Genomic DNA, 23,491 nt, shown 5'->3' on the forward strand with positions numbered 1-23,491 from the left:
ACAGGACATGAAAACATAGGACATGAAAGAGGAATCAATAAGAGACTGAAATATTAAGGAAAATCAAATTGAAATGTTAGAAATGAGAAGCTCATTAAGTCAAATTTAAAAACCAGCAGAAAGCCTCACCAATGAAATGGATCAAGTGGAAGAAAGACTGTCTAGGAGAGAACACAGAACAGCTGAATCAGAACATTGAAGAAAGCATGAACAGAACATATGAGATCTACAAGACACAATGAAGAGAACAGATTCATCAGTCATGAGCACAAACAAAGAAGAATTTTAGGGTAAGGATGGAGAGACGGTTCAGTGGTTAAAAACACTGGCTGATCTTGCAGAAGATCTGGGTTCAAATCCCAACACGAACATGGTAGCTAACAACCGTCTGTAACTCTTAATTCTAGGGGATCTGAAGCCCTCTTCTGTTCTCCACAGGCAGTGCACGACACAGGTGCACTTACACACTCATGCAGGCCTAATACTCATACACATAAAATAAAATAAAAATAAATAAAAACTTTAAAAAAGAAGAATTTCAGGGTGAAGGCATAAATAATATAACCAATAAAATCATAGCAGTTTTTCCAAATCTAGGAAAACAGATGGCCATCCAGATGCAAGAGGCATTTAGAATGCCAACAGACAACAACTTAAAAGAACCGTCCCATGTCACATTATAGTTAAAACACTAAGCAGAGAGAATAAACAAACACTGTCAGCTGCAACAGGGAAGCACTATGTCACAAAGAGGCCAGCCCATCAGAATTACAGACTTCTCAACACAAGCCCTAAACGGTAGGAAAGCATGAAATGATGTATTCTAAGCTCTGAAAGACCCAGATTACTAGACCCAGCAAAGCTATGCACCTTAATAATTAAAGGAGAAAACATTCTCATGATAAACACACACTAAAGAGCTCAGGACCACTAAGACACCACTACAGAATACATCTGAAGGAACCCTATGCAGGGAAGAGAAAGAGCAACCTATCTATGAGGGTACAAGAAAGAATAAACCGTGCTAGGAAAGTAGATTAAGAAGTGAAGACTAGAAAAACACCGAGTATCACAAAATCAACAAACTGACAGAGATTAGCACATACTTCTCAATAGTAGTCAAGTACTAATGGTCTCAGTTCTCCAATCACAAAAAGGAATGCGTGGAGAAAAGCCAATGGAACGAGAGAGCAAGGTGTCACTGCCCTAACGGCGGCAAAATAGCAAAATTAGAAAGATGATGGTCACTTTGTACTGATTAAGGGAACAATCCATCAAGAGGACATAACGATTCTAAGCAGAGACACTGAACACGGGCATGTCTGATTTCATGAAACAAACACTCATGGATACAAAGGCAAACAATGAAAGTGAGGACATCCACGGTCCCTTTTCACCCACGGACACCACGGACAGCTCATCCAGGCAAACACATACAAAGGCAGCTGAGGTCAATAATACCGCAAATTGAATGGACCTACCAAATCCACAGACCATCCCATCTAAACATTCCAGAATACATGTTCCTTTCAGCAGCCTATGCTACTTTCTCTATAAATAGATCAGAGAGAGTTCAAGAAAATAACTTAACAATGCAACCTAGAGCCTTGAAAAAACAAGAATACACCAAACTCAAGATCATCACATGGAAAGAAATAATAAAGATCAAGGAAGAAATTAATGAAATGGAAATTAAAAAAAAACAATCAATAAAACAAAGAGTTGGTTCTTTCGAAAGATGAAAAAGGTCGATAATGTCCCCTTTTAAAAGCACTCAGTGGGCCTTTTGCTAGTGACCCATCAAGCCATCAAGAAGGGGCAGAATAAAAACACTCCTTTTTGTGAAGTAGCAACTTGTGTTGTTTTACTTCAATCAGTGTTGTAATGAGAAAAAGAAAAGTTGGTAAACTCTTGATCAAACCAACTGGGAGAATACTAAAATTAATGAAATTTGAGGTGAAAAGGGAGACTTCACAACAGATACCAACAAATTTCAGAACATAAGGACATATTTTGAAAACCTATATTCCAGTAAAATGGAGAGTTGAAAGGAAATGGGTGAATTTAGACACACGACGGAAAAGAAAATTACAGGCCAATCTCCCTGATGAACAAAGATGAAAAAAATTTTCAACATAATTCTTGTGAACCAATTTCAAGATCACATCAAAAAGATCACTGACAGTGATCAGGGTCAGCTACATTCCATGGAATGCAGCACATAATGGACTCGAGGGTAGAAATCACATGATCATCTCAATAGACGCAGAAAAACTTTAGAAAACAATCTAACAACCCTTCATCATAAAAGCCCTGAAGAGACCATACCTCAACATACCTCAACATAATAAAGGCTACATATGACAAATCTATAGCCAACATTATACTAAATGGTGAAAATATTCCTATCAGATAAAAAAGGAGAGTTGCTGGGTGTGGTGGCACGTGCCTTTGATCTCAGCACCTGGGAGGCAGAGGCAGGCTGAGATGAGAGAGAACAATCCCATTCAGAACAGCTTCAATAAAGTATCTTGGAGTAAATTTAACCAAGGCACTGAAAATTTTAAAATGATGAAGAAAGACAGTGCAGAGGACACTACAAGTGAGGTGATCATACTGAGCAGTCTGAGTCCAGAGAACTGAAGCCAGTGGCAGCACCTGTCTCTAGAACTGGGTTCCCTCTGAGTGTTCATATGGTGACAGCTGGAGAGGCAGATGTGCAAACCCGGCTCCCTGCAATGGTGCCCCATACCACACCGGCCAATTCTCTCTGCCCTGTTCCCCTCGGGTCTTGAGTCTCTCAACTGTCACTGTCACCCACTTCTGAGCATTCAGTGACTCAAACCTAAGCAACGCAATGACTTCCCAAATGATCTTTGTCCATGGTTTCTCCTTTTCCAATTCATTCACGGACTACCCATAACATTAATGTTAGAGCATGTTGTCCATCTTCCCCCCCAAAACCCTTCTATCATTCCCAAGCCTCTCCCAACATCTCCCGTCTGTGGTTTATTTTTATAATTTGACACCCATCTTCAACTATCTTTTTTTTTTTTGGTCTTTTTGAGGCAGGGTCTCCCTGTAGCCCCAGCTGCCCTGGAACTCACTATATAGACCAGGCTGGCCTTGAATTCACAGAGATCCACCTGCCTCCCAAGTGCTGGGATTAGAGGCGTGTGCCACCATGCTCAGAGTTAACTATCTTTTATAAGGCAATCACTGTTTACAAACATATAATTGAGAAAATAATTAAAATACAATGCAGTAAGAAAGACTATATCCACATTGATAAACATATTATGAGTGAAAAGAGAGTTTGAGAAATACATGTGTGTGGCACAGTGTGACTTAAGCCACCTGGTATGCAAGGAGTCATCGCCACTGTGGTAGATCTCACAGGGACCTGAGGATCTCAGCATCCCTGACACTCCTCTGAGGATGTGAAGGTGGAAACCATGTTTACAACATGACAGTCATTATGTCCCTTTTCCTTTCCATTCTTACATGGCATACTATGGAGCTTCCTCACACCAAGTATCCTGTGCTCTGACAAACTGCATGTAGAGACAGATATGAAAAAGCACTGTGTTCTAGAAAGGCAGACATGAAGGAAATTTGCAAAAATGTACAATGTTTAAAAATACACTGCAGTGATTTTTAACAAGAGTAGAACCAGGCAGAGCAGAGGAAAAGGGAGCATGAGGGCTGCTAGGAAAAGGCAAAGCTCTACCCGACATGGACCAGACTGGATCCTGATGGAGTCAGAACAGGGAAGCACATCTGTGAGTAGGGCACAGAGAGAGCACGGAAGGATGAGCTACGTGGTTCCAGGGAGCATGCTGACTGAGTGAAAACAGGAATCAGGAGAGACCAACCACAGACAGAGCTGTCCCCCACCCCCACTGTGGGCTTAGTCTTAGGAAAGGGGGAGGGTAGCAGACAGGCTGCCTGAAAGGAAATGTCACAGGGTCAAGACAGTAACCAAAGACCTGTACCAGCCAGGGTAGGAGCCACGGAGGGTTCCTTCACAAGCTCAGTGGGGGCTGAGTGGGGCCTGGGGACTTAACTGAGCCAGTTTTGGGTAATAAAAACAAAAATTCTTGATCTCTGGTCAAAATGGTAGAACAAACACAAGATTTTCTCTTGCTCCCCAAAATGTCAATAAAATGACAGTAAAGAAAACAAAAAAGACACAAACCAACAAAAACAAGGAGTAGATAAGAGCTGTCTGGGGACTGGAAGGCAAATAGATAAAGAAGGCCAGGCCTGGCAGAGAGGCAGGAGGAGTCAAGGATCCCCAGCCTTTTCCTGCCTCAGGGTCAGAAGAGCAGGACAATGGGAAAGAATGGGGACTAGGCCCAGAGGACACACCAGAGTCCCTTGCTATACCCAGTCCCCCACCAGAGTGGAGGCACTGCGTCACTAAGACAAGTGGAAGCCAGAAGCCTAACAAAATATTATCATGTATTTGGGGGGGGGAGGAGAAAGAAAGGGAGAAGGGGAAAGGGAGGGGTAAGAGGGAGAGCAGGATTGGAGGAGGGGAGGAGGGGGAGTCGGAGGAGGGGGAGTGGGAGAGGAGAGAAACAAAGAACATATGTACATGCAGGAGTGGGACACCCCGGGACACCCCGGGAGCGGGCCAGTTTAAACCAAATTTCTCCCTTTCCTATCAGTCACTAGATAATCTCCAAACTAAATCAAGCTGGCAGTGAGGCAGTGGCCATACTAGTTAGAAACCCAGAGTTTTCACAAGGATCGTATCAGAAGACAAGGTTAGCACTATGCTCCAGAGCCTGTCTATTAGGCTATTCTGGGGTCAGAGTAGAGGGCATTGAGACTTGCTGGGCAGTTCTGGTGGAACGTCGGATAAAAGGAATTTGGAAATGCACAAAGAACACCGGCTTCTTTTTCTCCTTATCTTTTACCCACCTGCTCTTTGAAAGTTGTTGGTTCTTAGGTTATCCCTGAGGATGCATGCTACCACAGGCTTGTCTCTCAGCATCTAGGAGACAGCTGCCTGTTCTTGCACGGAGGGAAGACCTGTTACCATGTTTGCCTCTGCCTCTGAACTGTACCCTGAAATGTGTTCTTTTTGGATGTCTATGATTGAAAAATAAAACTGCACTTCCTCAAGTTGAAGAATTTGAGCAACTGCACCCTGCTTCAATAATGTGACTGATAAAAACCTTGAACCCACGTGCCAGAACAAAGACAGTGACAAATAAAAAGTATAACTACTGAGCCAGGCAGCACATGAAAAAAAGGAAAAAGGAAGCCAGGCGTGGTGGCGCATGCCTTTAATTCCAGCACTCGGGAGGCAGAGGCAGGTGGATCTCTGAGTTCAAAGCCAGCCTGGTCTACATAGTGAGTTCCAGGACAGCTAGGGCTAACAAGGAGACCCTGTCTCAAAAAGACAAAAAACAAAGGAAATCCAGAGTTAAGTGCAGAAATAGCTGTGTCCATGGAAGGGGTTGCCACTAGGGGCAGGACCTGGAGTTACAAGGTCCTCAAAGGGATGGTTGCTCTTCGGCCCACAGAGTGGGTACTGTGAACTCTGCACCTAACAGGTGGGCCTCCAGGCACACTGTTACCTGAGGCGGGAGGACCTGTATTAACTGCAGGAGGCCAGTTCTCTGGGTGGGGCACTGGACTGTAAAAGGGAGAGGGGCAAGAACGCGCTGATTGGTTGCTCTGTGCTCTTGACTGTGAATTTCATGTGACCAGTTCCCTCAAGCTCCTGCCATTGTGACTTCCCTGCCGTGATGGACTGTAACCCGGAACCGAGTCCAGTAACCCTTTCCCCCTTCAGTCCCTTTTTGTTGGGTATTTTATCATAGTAACAGAAAAGAAGCAAAGACACACCTCAAGCTTGTCATGTTGGGTGAAACTTCGCACCGTGTGCACGCATATGTCCACATAGTCAAGCTTTACTTCATCAGAGAGAGGAAAGCCTTGTAAAAACACGAGGAACCTTGGTAAGAAGTCACCTCAAGGGCCACATATTATGTGACTGCATTTATATAAAATGTCCACAACTGGAAAATCCGTAAAGGCAGAAAGTGGATTAGCAGCTGCTGGGGCTAGGGGATACGGGGAGTGACAGATTAAGGGTGCAGGCTTCATTTCAAGGTATGAAATGTTAATTGTAGAGGTGGCTGTACTACTCTGGAGACATTTAAAGGCAGTGAACTGCACACTGTAAATGGGAAAATTATATGGTATGTAAGTTAAAACTTAAAAAGAAAACAAAACAGAGCCATATATCCATTCTAATAGCTAAATTCAAAAGAAGGATAAATCCCGAGTGCTGGTGAAGCCGTAACAAATGCAACCCTCTCACTGCTGTGGGAATATAAAGCCACAAAAGCACCTTATTTGGGTAATAAACCAAGAGAAATTAAAACACTGAAAGACACATGAATCTCCACAGCAACTTCATTCATAATAAGAAGAAAAGGAAAGCTATCCAAATCTCCATCACTGGTAAACACATGGTTGTATAAGTATACAGGAGAATACCACTTGGCTATAAAAATGAAATACAGGAGCCGGGCGTGGCGCACGCCTTTAATCCCAGCAGAGGCAGGTGGATTTCTGTGAGTTCAAGGCGACCCCGGTCTACGTAGCGAGTTCCAGGCCAGCAGGGGCTACAGGGAGACCCTGCCTCAAAAAGACAAAAACAAAAAACAGCTATTGCTATAGACAACAGGAATAAGTCTTAAAAATATCACACTGAATGAAGCTGAACACAAAACGGTACCCACTGGATGATGATTCCATCTGCCTGAAATCCCACAACAGCAAAACTAACCTCTGGCAACAGAATCCAGATCAGAGCTGTTCCAGGGCGGGGGCTGGGGAGAAGGGATGCTGACCGCAAAGGGGTATGTGGAACTTACGGAGGGTTATGAAAATGTTCTATATGTTGGTTTTGGTGATCATGATGTAACACATTGACCTACAATCTTAAATGGGCACATTATATATAACTCACATTTTGTTTTGAGCCAGAATCTCACATTGTAACCAGCTTTGTAGCTCGCTATGTAGCCCAATCTGGTCTTGAAGTTCCTCATAATCCTCCTGTCTCAGTGTCTCAAGTGCTAGGATTACAGGTACGAGCTACCACACCTGGTTTAAATCATATTTTTATAAAGTTGATTTTAAGAAACAAAAGCACTATTTAAACCTACAGAAAGCCCATAGTTGCAGGAGGTCCTTAGAAGGAGCTGGGTGTGGTGACTCATACCACTAACCACAGCACTAAGGAGACTGAGCATGAGGTCTGCCACCAGGTGAAGGCCAGCCTTAGCTAGTTACACAGTGAAATGGGGGGAGGGGGATGAAAGAACACGGGAAGCCACTAGGCGCTGTGGAAGAGAATCAGGAGGGTCCCCATGTGAGCCTCTTCTTTAGCCAAGCTGTGAACTCTACCCTAAACATCTCTAAACAGCTCATCCTCACTCAAGGAGAAGGTCAGTGTTCTAGTCTGCCTTTAATACAGTGACGACAACTTTGACCAGTACCAACCTGGGGAGAAAAGGGTTTATTTGGCTCACATATTCTGGGTCACAGTTATCACCGAGAAAGCTCAAGGTACAAACTCAGGACAGAACTTGGAGGCAGGAGCTGAAGAACAGGCCATGGAGGAGCGCTGCTTACTGGCTTGCTCCCCTGGCCCCTGCTCAGCCTGTTTTCTTACACAACCCAGGACTACCCATCCAGGAGTGGCACCACCCACAGCGGGCTGGAACCTCCCACATCATTCAACAATCAAGAAACTACATCACAGACATGGTCACGGACCAGTCCAGTCAAATGGAGGCAATTCCCCAGCTGAGGCCCCCTCTACCCACGTGTGTCAAGTTGACACTAAAAGTATCCAATACAATCAGTAAGGAAACACCAAAAGGAGGGACGTGGCTGGGACTCATGTTCCTAGAAGCGGGAGGAACTGAACCTGGGAAATGTTAATAGAAGAGCATTCATCCTCGATCACAATCATCGTTAAGGACAAGAACTGCAGGCTGTGAGTTGGGGAAGGACTACTGTCTTCCTCCTGGTTTACAAAAGGAAGTTCAGTTCACAGATCATTGGTCAAAGTTTATAAAATTACTAAGTATGCCTTATAGCTAACAGTTTAAGGAAAGACGTGATTCACACCAACAAAATGTGTGCCTGACCCAAGTGACATAGTTGTAGAAAATGTGTTCTGTCCCATCAGGGAGAAAGCAACCCAACAATTCACGTGGCAGCAGGATGTACAGATACAGACTCTGCATTCACTGGGTTCCCACATGAAGTAAGCAAAATGTGATGCTGACAATGTCACTGGAGGCGAGTGACTTGCATGTTCACATGGGTGGAAGGTGTGAAGCTGTTATGTTAATACACTGATGAGGAGTGCCATCAAAACATGAACAGGCCAAGAAAAGGGGTAACACTGAGTCCCCTCTAGTGGGCAAAGAGAAGAGTGTTTCAAAGCAGAACCAGGTACCCAGGAAGACCCAAGGAACTTCCTTCTCCTTCCCTGTGGGTGCTCTGCTAGAAGCACTGCTCCCAGGGGACTTCCCACTTCCCACCCAAGCCAGCCCTGCTGCCCCGCCTCTGCCAAACTGTCACTCGCCCTTTATTTCCTAAATGCAGTCAGGTCATCGATGACTAGCTGCTTGCAGTAGGGTACTAACCGCTACACAAACATGAGCCATTAGTTAATCAGGGAAGGTGACTGAGAATGCCAGCACAGTCTTAAGGGCCATTCCTCTAGGGCACAAGGACGAATACAAAGAGGGCTATCTGAGAAGTCATCTATTGACAGGAAGTACAGGTGGATCTAAACTGGGGTCTGAGCACGGAGCACCCACTGAGGTCTGGGCACTGAACATCTGGCAAAGGTCAGGACTGCCCAGAGAAAACAGGCAGGGCGACTACACAGCAGTCCCCTAGCTGCATCTTTGTTGGACACAGGGCTACGTCCTTAGAATGCTGTTAGAGGGGACTGGATCGGAACGAGGCTGCTAAGGAAGGAAAGAGCTTTAATATCCATAAGCAAAGGAAGGGCACTTGTGGAAACAGCACACACACGCACACACACACACACACACACACACACACACACACACACACACACATTGAGAGAGGGCTCGTCCATGGCTTCTAAATCCGAAGCCCACCAGCCCCATCTTTCCCCACTGAAGAAGCCAAATCACTCTTTTACCTTCTGTAAGCCAAATGCAACTTACAGTCCAAGAGGGACCACCACAGGATGATTGGCCTGAACCACAGTGCACACCCAGGGGAAGGGACATGCGAAGACTCTCCAAAGGTAGCCAGGCAGGTCTTTAGAGCAGCGTACTTGCCGATCGCGTGTGCCAGGCATCGCTTCTGGAGGCCAACTGGAACAGTGCCAGCTCTCTCATCTTCACCTGCTCGCCAGCCACACTACCCCAAGGGTCGCACCTCCACAGGCCGAGGTCCAGGCCCTGCACCAGGGTCTTGGACCTGCCCATAACAGACTGACAACAGCCATTGGATGCATTACAATTTTATTAGTGACTGTTTAAAAAATTAACTTTGGATCAACTTTCTTCAAAAAGGCCTGTAGGTGAGTTGGGCCAATCTTTTAATTCTATGCTTTCTGCTGTCCAAAAGAATACTGTCCTCAGTGACTGTTACACTGCGTTGGACAGCACACGTTCACAGGCCCCACACAATAGGATTCTAGTGACCCCTAGTGGCCACACACACTTAATGCTTACAGTCATGATACAAACAGGCTGACAGAATTCATGTCCGCCAAACCAGGGAACACAAAGGATTGAAGAAAGAAATGACCATACTTAAGAGGTTACAAAAAGAAAATAAATGAAGGTACAAAGTAGGGAAGCATAAAATAAGACTAAGAACACAAACAGAAAATAAAATGACAGTAACCAATACACACCTTTCAATAATAACTCTAAATATCAATGGCCTCAATTCTCCAATCAAAAGACACAGGCTAGTTGACTGGATCAAGAAATAAAATCCAACTATGTGTTTTCTACAAGAAACACGTCTTACCTCCAAGGATAGGCAGCACCTGAGCGTGAAAAGAATATTCCAATATAAAAATATTCTAATATCTGACAAGAGATTTCAAGTTAAAATCAATCAGAAGAGATAAAGATCACTACATTCCAATTAAGGAACGATCGACCAAGAAGCTGTAACAATCATGAACATAATGCACCAAACTCTGGTGCACCCAGTTTCCTAAAACCTGTACTACTGGACGACAGAGATTAACCATAACTCATAGTAACAGTAATAGTAGGTGATGTCAATACTCCACTTTCTCCAACAGGTCATCTGGACAAAGAATAAACAGAGAAACATCTGAACTAAATGACATCAGACACCAAATGGACCTAACAGACTGCTACAGAACAGTCCACTCAAGCAGAGAATACCCATTCTACTCAGCAGCCCATGATGCTTCTCTAAAACAGACTGGGTCACAAGACGAATCTCAACAAATGAAAAAGAAAAGAATTCCATGCATTCTATCAGACAACAATGCAATAAAATTCAAAATCAACAGCAAAACCAGCTCTAGTAACTACATGAACTCATGGAAATTAAACAACATAATCCTTAATGAAGAATGAGTCAAAGAAGTCAAGAAAGAAATAAAAGTATAACCTGGAACTAAATGAAAATTATAACACAACAAAACCTCTGGGACACATTAAAAGCAGTTGTAAGAGGGAAATGTAGAGCTCTAAGCACTTACATTAAAAAAAAAAAAAAAAGGCCAGGTGTGGTAGCGCACACCTTTAGTCCTAGCACTTGGGTGGTAGAGGTAGACAAATCCCTGTAAGTTCCAGGCCAGCTGGGGCTACAGAGAAACTGTCTCAAAAAGACCAAAAAAATAAAATAAAAGAAGGGGCTGGAGAGACGGTTCAGCAGTTAAGAGCACTACCTGCTCTTGCAGAGGACCCAGGTTCAGTTCCCAGCTGGGAACAGTCCATAACTCCAGTTCCAGGGGATCTGACATTCTCTTCTGGCCTCCATGGGCCCTGTACAACACGGGGGCACTTACACAGATGCAGGCAAAACACTCATACACATACAATAAAAATAATAATTTTTTTAAATCAGAAAGAGTACAAATAAATGGTACTTAATGGTACAACTCAAGAATTTGGAAAAGCAAGAACAAACCAAAGTGAAACCCAACACACAAGAAGAAATAATAAAAATCAGAGTAGAAATCAATGAAATAGAAACAAAGAACAAAATACAAAGAACCAAAATCAAAGACCTGGTTCTTTGAAAAGATAAACAAGATAGACAGAACCTCAGCCCAGATAACCAAAAGAAAGAGCAAATCCAAATCAACAAAATCAAATACAAAAGGTGAAACATAACGGACACCAAAGAGATCTAGAACATTATAAAGGAATACTTTAAAAACCTACATTCCGTTAAAATTAAGCAATCCTAAAGAAATGGATGGATTTCTAAATTCAATGGATCCACCGAAGTTAAACCAAAAAGAAGTCAACAGTTTAAACAGACTCATAACAAATAAGGAAATCAAAACAGTAATACAAAGTCTCCAAACTAAAAAAAAAAAAACCCAGGCCCAGATGGAACCACAGCAGAATTTTACCAGGCTTTCAGAGATCTACAACCAATACTGCTTAATGTATTCAAAACACAGAACTTGAAAACTCTATAAAGCCAGCATCACTCTAATACCAAAACCAGGTAAAAACACGACAAAAAAAATAAAACTATAGGCCCATATTCCTAATGAACACAGATGGAAAACTTCTCAACAAATTACTCTCAAATCACCAACAAACACAGATCAAAAAGATCATCTGCCATGGTCAAGTTGGCTTTCTTCCAGAGATGCAGGAATGGTTCACTAAACGTTAGTCAATAAATGTAGTAAATCATATAAATGGGCCCAAAGACAAAAATCACATGGTCATCTCAATAGATCCAGAAAAGGCCCTTGACAAAATCCAGCATGAATTTATGATAGAAGTCCTAGAGGGAACTGGACTGGAGGTAACATTCCCATTAAAATCAGGAACCAGACAAGGCTGTCCATTATCTCCACTCCTTTTCAACATAGTGCTCAAGGGGCTGGAGAGATGGTTCAGTGGTTAAGAACACTGGTGTTCTTGCAGAAGACAGTGGTTCGAATCCCAGCACCCACATGGCAGCTAACAACTGTCTGTGACTCCAGTTCTAGGGGATCTGACGCCCTCTTCTGACCTCCTTGGGCATTGCATGACACAGGCGCACTTACCTACATGCAGGCAGCACACACATACACATAAAATAAGATTAATAGGCAGGCGTGGTGGCGCACACCTTTAGTCCCAGCACTTGGGAGGCAGAGGCAGGCGGATCTCTGTGAGTTCAAGGCCAGCCTGGTCTACATAGTGAGTTCCAGGACAGCTGGGGCTACAGGGAAACCCTGTCTCAAAAAGACCAAAAAATAAATAAATAAAAATAAATAAATAAAAACAAAATAGTGCTTGAACTCTTGCTGGAGCAATAAGCAAAGAAAACAAACAAAAATCTTTAAAGGAAAGTCTAGGGCCGGTAGGTGTCTCAACAACTAAACGCACATGCTGTCAAGCCTGAAGTCCTGAGTTCAGCTTGAGTTCAATCCCCAATACCCACACGGCAAAGGAGAGAACCAACTCCCAAAAGTTATCCGTTGCATTCTCTCTCTCTCTCTCTCTCTCACACACACACACACACACACACACACACACACACACACACACAAATAAAATGAATGTAAAAATGTTACAAAAGAAAATAAAATGTAGGAACATATGAACATAAGCATGAATGCATAATGTAAATACTTGTGAGGGACTATGAGCTAGCCGTGTTTTTAGACCAGGAGATAAAGGGCCACTGATGAGTAGTAAGGACGGCATACTTCTGTCATCATCTTCTTGGTCTGAGAAAAGCAGGGCTCCCCCTCTAACCAGCAGGTGTGCCCATTCCAGATTTCCAGTTACTCTCTACTCCCTGTGCCTTCCTGAAGATGTGATCACCCGGCTTTCTGCTCCAGCCACCTCTGCCACCATGCCTCCCCGCCACAATGAACTCTTGATTCCTCTGGAACCATAAGAGCAAATAAACTCTCTGTTTTATAAATTCCCTTGGTCACGGTGTTTTATCACAGCATCAGAAAAGTAACTAATATAGAAGTTGGTACCAGTGGAAGAACTTGACCATGTGGGTTTGGGGAGAAATGTGAAAAACTTTGGAAGTTTGGGTCAGAAAAGTGGTTGATTATTTTAAGTAGAGCTTAACGAGCCATTCTAGTAGGAGCCTGGGAAAGTAGTGCTGAGAACAATGTAGTTCCAGAGGAAAATAAGGACTTAAACAGCAATTGGGATATTTTAGCAAAGAGTCTGGCTGGAGTCTGCCCACAGCCTAAAAGCTTGCCTAAGGCTCATCTTCCCCTGCTCAATCAAGAACAGTGACATCCAGGTCCACTGAGCTCTGAGTGTCCAGATCTCAGTCTCTGATACTATTCCTACTGTTATGTAGCTACTTCCTACTAACTGAGGGAGGGGAGAACTCGGGAAGCTAAGGAAACTTTCTAAGCTCAGAGAGCTACAAGATTCACAAGACCCTTTCAAAGCTATAAAGTGGTACAACTGATGAAGAGATGGGACTCTTTGGTGGATCAGCCTACAAGTTGTACAGGGAGCTCTGGGGATGCAACTTCCATGATTTGTCACCCACCCTGGTGTGGCCTCACCAGTGATGTGGCTATCTTTGAGTCGTGCATGCTCCTGTAAAGTAACCACAATAAACTCATTGGTTTATTAAGATAGACTTGGGTGTAATCTCTTCCTACCCTCCAGGTTTAGCATTCACGGATAATTCTTGCCTAAGTCAGTCTTGACTGATTCTTAGAAGTTTGTTTTCCAAGCCCAGTACCTCCATGATTACCCATGAGTGCTTGTCTATATCTGCCAAGAACCTTCCTTCTAGACTGACTAGTCTACTTACGGATACCTGTTGTGTGTGTATGTGATGCGGGCACCTGACCTCGATTCCTTAGAGTCTTCAGGTTCAGTGTCATGACTGAACTGTTGGACAACCAGTGGTGCTTAGGGACCTAGAGAATTGCTTGGTGAGGAAAAGAACCGCCCCCCATATCTGAGGTCAGAAGTGTAGTGAGAGTGTGTAGGGAGATCAACTGTGTTTTCAGAAAAACAGAGTCCAGGACACTCAATTTTATCATCTTCCTTCCTTTCCTCCGTCCCTCTTTCCTCTCCTCCTAGCTTACATCCAGTGTCTGCTTTAACACTTGTGCATGGCCAGCTCTCACATTTTTACTTACAACAGCTCCCTGAACTCTTTCACTCTCCTGCCTATCTGGTACCTCCACAGCAATGTCTAAAAAACACCTAATTCAATTTGGTATATCTCAACAGAACTCCTGACTCTGCACCACAGCCCCATCCCAATCCTCTGAAACCTTCCCAGTCTCAGCCAATCGCAAAACCATCTTTCTGGTTCCATGGGCTAAATAAAAAGCGCTCAGAGGTGCTTGATTTCTTTCTTTCTCCACAAATGCATACTTGGACCCCTTGGAACTCTAGTTAGGCATCATGTTCAAAACACATCCTGAGGGGCTGAAGACTGCTCAGAGCTTGCTCTTCTTACACAGTACTGGAATTCAGTTCCCAGCACCCACATCGGTGGTGTACAACCATCTGTAACTCCAGGTCTAAGGGACCTAACACTCTCTTCTGGCTTCCTCAGGCACCTGCACATATGTGCAGAGACAGACACATAAACAGAAACATACACACACATCCATATACATTTTTTTAAAATCCTGAACTGGGGGCTGGAGAGATAGTTTAGCAGTTAAGAGCACTGGCTACTCTTGCAAAGGACACAGATTTGATGCCGAGCACCCACAAGGCAGCTAACAACATTCAGTGACTCCAATTCCAGGGGATCTAACACCTTCTTCTGGCCTCTGAGGGGCATTGCATGACATGTGTGCACTTACATACATGCAGGTAACACACTCATACACATAAAATAAAAATAATGAAACTTAAAAAAAATTCTGGGCTGGGCAGTTGGCGCATGCCTTTAGGCCAGCACTTGGGAGGCAGAGGCAGGCAGATCTCTGTGAGTTCGAGGCCAGCCTGGTCTACATTGCAAGTTCCAGCACAGCTGGGGCTACAGGGAGAACCTGTCTCAAATGGCTGGGAAAAAAAAAATTCCTAACTAATTTTCACTACCATATCCTGGTCTAGTCTGTACACCCAATAGCCTCTGGGTACTGCCCATTTCTGTCCTTACCTAAGTCTCCAAGCAGGATGCGCACACTTCATCCTACAAGAGTCTGTGTATTCTGCACCCTGAATTCTTGACCTTGATTTCCATCTAAACTTCCTTTGGAAACTTCCCTTTGATGGCTGATTGTATCCTCAAAATTCACAAACCTGCATATCCTAAAGACCAGGAGCTCAGAATAACTGTGCTTGAGACAAGACATAACTGAGGTAAGAAAGTGGCTGCTGAGGGCCTAACCCAACATGACTGACATCCTTTAAAGAGGAGGAAATGCAGACACAGACACACACACGCACACGGAGGGAATGCCGGATGAAAGCACCTGAAGAAGATGGTCATAAACAGGCCACGGAGGGAGGTCTCAGAAGACACAACCAGTGGACACCCGAGACGGAGCTTCCAGAACTGTGAGAACATAAGCTCCTGCAGCCCAAGTCCACGACGCTCTGTTAAAGAGCAAGAGAAATGACAGCACTGCGCAGTCTTTACATCTCCTGCACAAGTCACGCCAGGCCTTAAGGCCTTCACGCTCCCCTTCCCTCTGGACAGAACTGGAATGTCATCTATTTTTCACAGCTGCAGAAACTAAAGCTTGATGATGTTAAATCGCTTGACTCATAGAAGGTGGAGAAAAAAACGAAAATCAAACATTATCTGATCCTATGACTCAGGCAAAGTATCAATACTAGACTTTTACAAATACTAGAAAACTCAGGGAAAAAAATAAGACAAGTACTTACTTTTCAACCCAGAGCACAGAAACCAGCTTTGCCCCTGTCTTCTGGGCTTTGTCCCAGGTGCTCTGGTATCCATCTTTGAAAACCACGTGGGTCACGTGCTTGTTGAACGTCTTTGAGACCTGTGGACAAAACACAGAAAACCAGATGCACAGTGTTAATCTGCTCAGAATCTACTCATAATGCCTTAAGTACAAGTGACCAAAAAGGATACTTATTCAAAACTTTTCAAATAAAATGTCAAAACTCCTACCCCAGCATTCCATTTCTCAGAATGCATCAGAAAAATACTGTAGTAACTGTGGAATGGCGCTTAAAAAACACAGCTGCTCCAGTCAGAATGGGGTGTCATGCTCGTCACCTCTACTCTTCTCAATAAAACTTCCAAACACAGAACAGAGTTGGAGTCCTTCGAGGATAAAGGAACAGGCGAGCAGGGACCAGGAGACGGCCGCATGAAGATAGAGGAGCAGAAAAGGTGTGACTGGGAGCAGGCCCTCAGGGACAAGGGACAGGAAAAGAAAAATGGACAGGAGGAGCCACCTGCTTACAGCTGGAAGGACAGGGAGGGGCACACTAAGGCCACTTCAAAGAGTGCTCCACCCTCTGACCTCCACACGTGAGCCCCCCATGAACACACACACACACACACACAAAAATGTAAAAAGTTCTCCATCTTGGGCTGGGATGTGGCTCAGGTGGTAGAGTCTTTGCCTAGCATGCACATAGAGTTTGAGCCCCAGCATCCCATGAACCAGGCACAGCAGCGCACAACTGTAAACCCTAGTGCTCAGTTGGATGGAGGCTACTCATGTGATATTTCATGTGATATACTCATGTGATATTTCAAAGGGATCAAACACTAAAGAGTTACTACAAACTAAAGAATGACATAAGCCACAACAACAAAACATTCCACAGAAATACTGGACAATGGCCGGGCGTGGTGGCACACGCCTTTAGTCCCAGCACTCGGGAGGCAGAGGCAGGTGGATCTCTGTGAGTTCGAGGCCAGCCTGGGCTACATAGTGAGTTCCAGGACAGCTGGGGCTACAGGGAGACCCTATCTCAAAAAGCCAAAAAAAAAAAAAGAAGAAGCGGAGGGAAATCTCACGGGTAGCAGAGCACACAGAAGATGGGGCCAGGAAAAGCAGGAACAAGGGACAGACCAGGACCCTGCAGCCAAGGCAGAGCACTAAAGCAGACACAAAAGGAGAGCGGCTGACAGCTGGCTCAGTCAGTAAGAGCACCAGCTGCTCCTGCAGAGGATCCCGGTTCAATTCCCAGCACCCACATGGTGACTAACAACCGTCCGTAACTCCAGCTCCAGGGGATCCAGCATCCTCTTTTGACCTCTGCAGACACTGCATGACACAGACACACTTAGACACATGCAGGCAACACACTCATACACATAAAATAATAACTCAGAAGAATTAAAAAAACAGAGAGATGAAATAGAAATTATAAAATAATGATAAACACGGAGAAGTAAGCTCAAGGACACACATCCTGGATCAAAAGAACCCCCGAGGCCCAGCACAAGTGTGCAGAGCAAGCACCACACCAATCACACATCGTGGTGGCAGGATAGCTGGATACTGAACCCTGAAAGAGGCATGAAGGGGGAGGAGAGACCACGCCAAGCAATGAGAAGTAACAACTACATCAAAGTGATGTCCACAACGATCCAAAGTCAGAAACGGTGGGGAAGCTGTGCATGTTAGCACAGGCCTGTCATCCTACCACTCAAGGCTGAGGGAAGAGAATCACTATGAGGTTGAGGCCAGCCTGGGCTACACAGTGAGACTGTGTCAAAATAAAAAGCAATGAAGAAATTTCTTCAAGGAAAAACAGATGGGGCTCACTTGCCTGCTCCCTGGCCTGACTGGTGAGCCCCAAGCCCCAGTGAGAGACCGGCTCAAAACACAGGAAGGGTGGCCCTCAGGGGTGACTTCTGGCCTCCACACGCACAGACCATGTACAGACAAGGAGGCCTTTTATGAACACCTTCCAGAAGCACAATCATCCACATATTTTCCCTCTGAAAGGTCACGGAATCAGCATGTGCGATTGACCACCCTTGGCTGCTGTTGCACAGATTCAGAGACCACTGCCACAGAGTCAGGAGGCTGGAGGCAGCTAACGCTCAGTGTACAGGCCAGGCCAAGGGCACTGTTCATCTTGTTGGCTCACATCCTTGCACAGCATGGAAGGTAAACAGGTGTAAGGAGGGGGAGAGACAGCCCATGTCCACACAGCTTTTATCATGGACCAGTACGGTCACTCTTCTTAGTTGTCGCTATTAATCCATTACGTGGTTCAAGATGAACTTCATCATAGGCTTTTTTTGAAGTGCTGAGGCCTAAACGCACAGCCTCGTGCATGCTAGGCAGGTGTTCTGCTGAGTTATAACCCCCACCATTTTATTTATGTATTTATTTTTAATTTTGAGACAGAGCTTTGATAAGTTACCCAGTCTGGCCTTGAAACTTGGAGATCCTCCTGCCTAATTCTCCCAAGAAGTTGGGATAATGTCCTGCCCCACAGGGTTAGGTCGTGGGTATGCAGGTTCAGACATCTACTGGGGGTCTTGGAAAAGTACCGTACAATAAAAGTATGAACGCAAACATGAAAGGGATGAGAAACAAACACCACCAAAGGCTGGTGAGAAGCTCAGTGAGTCAAGGCCTGATGAGCTGAGCCCAGTCCCTGGGACTTACACGATAGAAATAAAGAGACCCTCAAGTCCGCAAGTTGGTCTCTGACCTCCCGCTGCATGCCAGGGTGCTCACACCTACACACATACACATGCATACACATTCACAAAAAATAAATGTTTAAAAAAATTGAAAACCATTGCCTTTCAAAAATAGAAAGGAAGCTGGGCGAGGAGGAGCACGCCTTTAATCCCAGCATTTGGGAGGCAGAGGCAGGCGGATCTGTGTGTTCAAGGCCAGCCTGGTCTATATAGTGAGTTCCACATCAGCTAGGGCTAGAGAGTAAGACCCCGTCTCAATGAAAAGGGGTGGGGGGAATGACTTAGCTCAGTGGTGGTGTGCTTCCTAGTACACGTGAGGCTGTGCATCAGTTCCCCAACAAAAAAGGATGTAAGGATGTAAGGTAAAGGACAGCTGGCCTCTCGGGTCTCAATGCACAGGTGTTACTTTTGGAAACTGCTCTCAAGGCAGTCAGGAATGACTGGACTGAGACGGGTAGGACAAGACCGCCCCAACAGAGCAGAGCCCAGCCCAGCCCAGCACCTGCGGCCATTCTCCCCAAGGCTTTCATCGAATCAGACTGGAAGTGGTACCTCTTATCTTTTAGGAGGGGTGCTAGGTACTTAGTACAAGGTAAGAAAAGAAGGATAGCTGGGGCTGGAGAGATGGCTCAGTGGTTAAGAACACTGGTTGTTCTTGCAGGGGACCCGGGTTTGAATCCCAGCACCCACATGGCAGCTAACAACTGTCCGTGGCTCCAGTTCCAGGGCATCCGACAGCCTCTTCTGTCATCCACGGGCATTGTACCACACTGGTGCACTTACCTACATGCAGGCAATACACGAATACACATAAAAATAATAAATAAAATATTTTTTTAAAAAAGAAAAAAGAACAGAGGGAGCTGATGAAATCTCACACCTTGAACTGAGCTGCCAAGAACTGCATCTAGGTAGCAGAATGAGCCAGAATTCACACTGATCCTAAGATGGAACCCGCCTTGGTGTCCCACATGCCAGTGTGCCAAAACATGGAGTGCCTCCTCCATGAGAAGTGGGTGGGCCTTCCATCCAGAGTCCCCGGTTTGATCATGGCTCTACTCACTGCTTTACTTTAAGATAGTAGGAAAGTGACACGCAGTCAGGAGAAACTCCCAGAAAGTGACACACACTCAGGAGAAACCCCTGGAAAGTAACAGGCAGTCAGGAGAAACTCCCAGCCAGCAACACACACACCACACCTCATGATACAAGGAGCAGCAATCCTCATGCGAGTCCTGAGAACCGCAGCTCTACATGCAGAGTGCTAAGCGAAGATGCTGTGTAGCAAATGCGTTTTCAATTCAGAGAATTTCCTGTTTTCAATGAACACATCAGGCCACTGGATGTGTGTGTGTGTGTGGGGGGGCATCTGCACTGCCTGTCCTCAGCCTGTGATCTCACTGCACAAGGGCTACAGAGGTTGAATAAGGCCTCGGGAAGAAAACTTAAGATCGCTCACTGTGCCTGAAAGCAAGTGCCTCCTGCATCATGTCACTTTGCCTCATCTTCATGGTGACCTGCCTTAAGTTATCTTGACATCCTTTGAACTTATCCCTGTCACCCGGTCTGTCAATGAACAGGCAAGACGCTTCATTCACAGTGAGTCTCCCTACCAGAGTAGTGCAGGATCACCGTGTCCACTTCCTCCTAGGCCAAGATCCTTACTCATCGTGACCCTCTTTGCCTGTATCATGGGAAACTGTACTGAGACAATCACCTCATAGTTTCAAACTTCAAACAAACTGGTTATCTTACCTTTCTGCAGTGCTCTAACCTCCATCTTGGAAATTCTTCCCTCCTTTGACCTCCACACCCTCTGTCCTCACCCCCCCTGTCCCCCCCCCGTTCCTGGGTTGGAGGTCACCCCATCACTGGACCTTAGGCACTCAGGAGTCCTCCTCTTCAACCTAAGAGAACCTGAGTCTAACAGTATCCCTGCCTGACCCGAGATCTTGACCCCACATCACAATCTACAGCCCTGATCAACTCAAGCTATGGATAGTCGCATGTCTGTGTTCTCGACACACCCAAGTTCACAGCTTAGGAACCTGCTCCTTAGGCACTTTTGTTCCCTAGGACTCCAAACACCCCGCCCCCCCACGACCAATCCCTAGGCCAGATTCATGGCTCCTCCCAGGCGCCTCCCCACCAAGACCAATAAGCACTCTGTGATCTCCCACTTCAGGCTCCAAAACAAAAAGATGTGCTTGGGCCTCTTTTACATATCAAAGCGCTGCCTCTTCACTGGCTCGATTGCTTACCTTTGCCCCCATGTCTACAAGTTGTTTTGTAAATGTCTTTGAGTAATTTTCTGTCCCAGTAGAAGACCAGACTTCAACATAGGCCACAACATCTGAAAGGCAAGCAGAGGAGCATGTATAAAGCACCCCAGTAATTGCAGCACCCAGCCCAGGACAGCTTTCTCTTGTTCCATTAATCTTAGAAGGTAATTTAAAATATTTATAGTAGCCAGGCGTGGTGGCACACGCCTTTAATCCCAGCACTCGGGAGGCAGAGGCAGGCAGATCTCTGTGAGTTCAAGGCCAGCATGGTCTACATAGTGAGTTCCAGGACAGCTGGGGGCTACAGGGAGACCCTGTTTCAAAAAGACAATATAAATATATAATATATATAATACATAATATATACCTATATATTATATATATATGAATCTATCCGAAATACCAGCAGTTATTTGTAGTACTTAAAGTGTTAATCAAAAAGGGAGCTGGAGAGAGGGCTTGGCAGTTGAGAGCACTGGCTGCTCTTGCTGAGAATTGGGGTTCAGTTTCCAGCACCCACAAGACGGCTAACAACTGTCTGTAACTCCAGTTCCAGGGGATCCAATGCCCTCTTCTGGTCTCCATGGCACTGCATACTCGGGTACACTTACATACATGCAGGCATGACACTCATACACATTAAATAGTGCACTTACGTGCATGAGGCATAACACTCATACACATATAAATAGATAACAATTTAAATTTTTTTAAGCAAAGAAGACTTTTTGCTCATGTACACACCTCTGATCACATCTGTAATCTCTAATTCAGATTACAGCCTAACCCTTCACGGTCCTCTTCCTAACCCAGGCTAACCTACACTGGGGCAGGAGAATGTTTTCAAAGTAAGGGCCCGATAGGTGTCGCTTCATTCCAGCCTTGCAGGCCTGGCAGGATCTGCCCACTGCTTGACAATGGTCATAGCAAAACAGCAGCCACAGGCAGTATGAGAATACAGATGTTCTAACAATTTTATTTCCAGAGCAGGGCATCCTGCTGCTGTAATTCAGGCACTTAGGAAGGGGAGGCAAGATGAAGAGTTCAAGGACAGCCTCAACTACATAGCAAGTTGGGAGGCTAGCCTGGGCTGCATGAGACTCTGTGTCAAAAAAAAAAATAGAATTGAGATAATTTTTATTTACCATTCTTTTTATTTTCCCCCAATTTAATCAGTTAAAAGTAGAAGAGCCAGGTGCACACGCCGTTAATCGCAGCACTTGGGAGGCACAAGAGGTGGATCTCTGAGACTAAAGCCAGCCTGGTCTACACAGGGATTCTAGCTAGCTGGGGCTACAGGGAGACCGTGTCTCCAAACAAAACAGGTTGAAGAAGGGCTGGTAGCCTGGGGTACCCAGCCTGCGCCGGCCCTGGGCTCCATCTCCACTACGGCCAACCCAGGCTGGAAGCCCATACCTACCATTCCGGCTCAGGAGGATCAGACTCGAGGTCATCCTCAGACACACACAAGCGCCAGGCCAGCCTGGGCTACACCCTGTCTCCGAATAGGCCCCCCACTACCACCACACAATGTTCCGGGCTTGCAGGCCTTTAAGCAAGACCAGATCTGCCGAGGGTGGCTTCCCCAAGGCCTGAGCTTTCCAGAACATGGGTCCGTGTCCCATTGTAAGGACCGTAAGCGCAGTAAGGGGAACGGAGGGAACACGGCGGGGACACGAGTGAGGGGTGAGGACGCGGGTGGGGACGCGTGTGAGGACACGGGTGGGGACGCGGGTGGGGACTCGGGTGGGGACGCGTGTGAGGACGCGGGTGGGGACGCGGGTGAGGACGCGGGTGGGGACGCGGGTGGGGACACGGGTGGGGACGTGGGTGGGGACGCGGGTGGTGACGCGGGTGAGGACACGGGTGGGGACACGGGTGAGGGGTGAGGACACGGGTGAGGAGTGTCTCCCCTCACCTTTCAGGAAGGCGGCTCCCTTAACCTCCATGACGCGCGGCGACCCAGTGGGCGGCAGGAAGGCGGTGCACTGCGCATGCGCAGGCGGCGCTCCTGGGATCCTCGCGTCTGGTTTCGAAATCCGCGGTAGTGAAGCAGGGCGGGGCCTCGTGAGGGGCCGTGGGAGGAGGGCGGGGCCTCGGGAGGGGCCTCTGGAGGGAGAGGGCGGGGCTCTGTGAGGGGGAGAGGGGCGGGGCTTCCGGGACAGATCATCCCCGTCACCAGCGTCCGTGACGCAGTGGGCGGTGTCTTCGGGCCGCGTCTCGGGTGCAGCCTGGGGCCCTCGGCCTGGAGCGCGATGCCGAGGCGCCGGGTGGCTGCGGCCGCTCCGCGTCCTCCGCTCAGCGCCGGGATGGCGGGCGGAGTTCTGCGGGGCTTCACACCTCGGATCCCGCGTGACCCG

The 23,491-nt window shown here is 46.1% G+C and overlaps 1 protein-coding gene and 1 non-coding gene across 8 annotated transcripts in view; one reads left to right on the forward strand and one right to left on the reverse strand.

The window, feature by feature from the left end:
• Positions 1-23,166, reverse strand: part of Mcph1 (microcephalin 1) — a 213,933-nt gene extending 190,767 nt beyond the window's left edge. For all 7 annotated transcript variants that reach the window (XM_029570467.1, XM_029570468.1, XM_029570465.1 and 4 more), the window contains exons 1-3: positions 23,050-23,166; positions 21,111-21,202; positions 16,092-16,210 (exon numbers count right to left, since the gene is read on the reverse strand). In XM_029570467.1, coding sequence (XP_029426327.1) covers positions 16,092-16,210; positions 21,111-21,202; positions 23,050-23,080 — 242 coding nt within the window. In that variant the 5' untranslated portion in view covers positions 23,081-23,166. The remainder of the gene's footprint in view (positions 1-16,091; positions 16,211-21,110; positions 21,203-23,049) is intronic.
• On the forward strand, positions 1,759-1,890 carry LOC115072720. Its single transcript, XR_003851744.1, has one exon. It is a non-coding gene; the product is annotated as a small nucleolar RNA SNORA21 (small nucleolar RNA).
• Positions 23,167-23,491: the final 325 nt, after the last annotated feature.

Source organism: Nannospalax galili, unplaced genomic scaffold (genome assembly GCF_000622305.1).
Source record: "Nannospalax galili isolate Female #2095 unplaced genomic scaffold, S.galili_v1.0 scaffold1483, whole genome shotgun sequence".
Classification (NCBI taxonomy): domain Eukaryota; kingdom Metazoa; phylum Chordata; class Mammalia; order Rodentia; family Spalacidae; genus Nannospalax; species Nannospalax galili.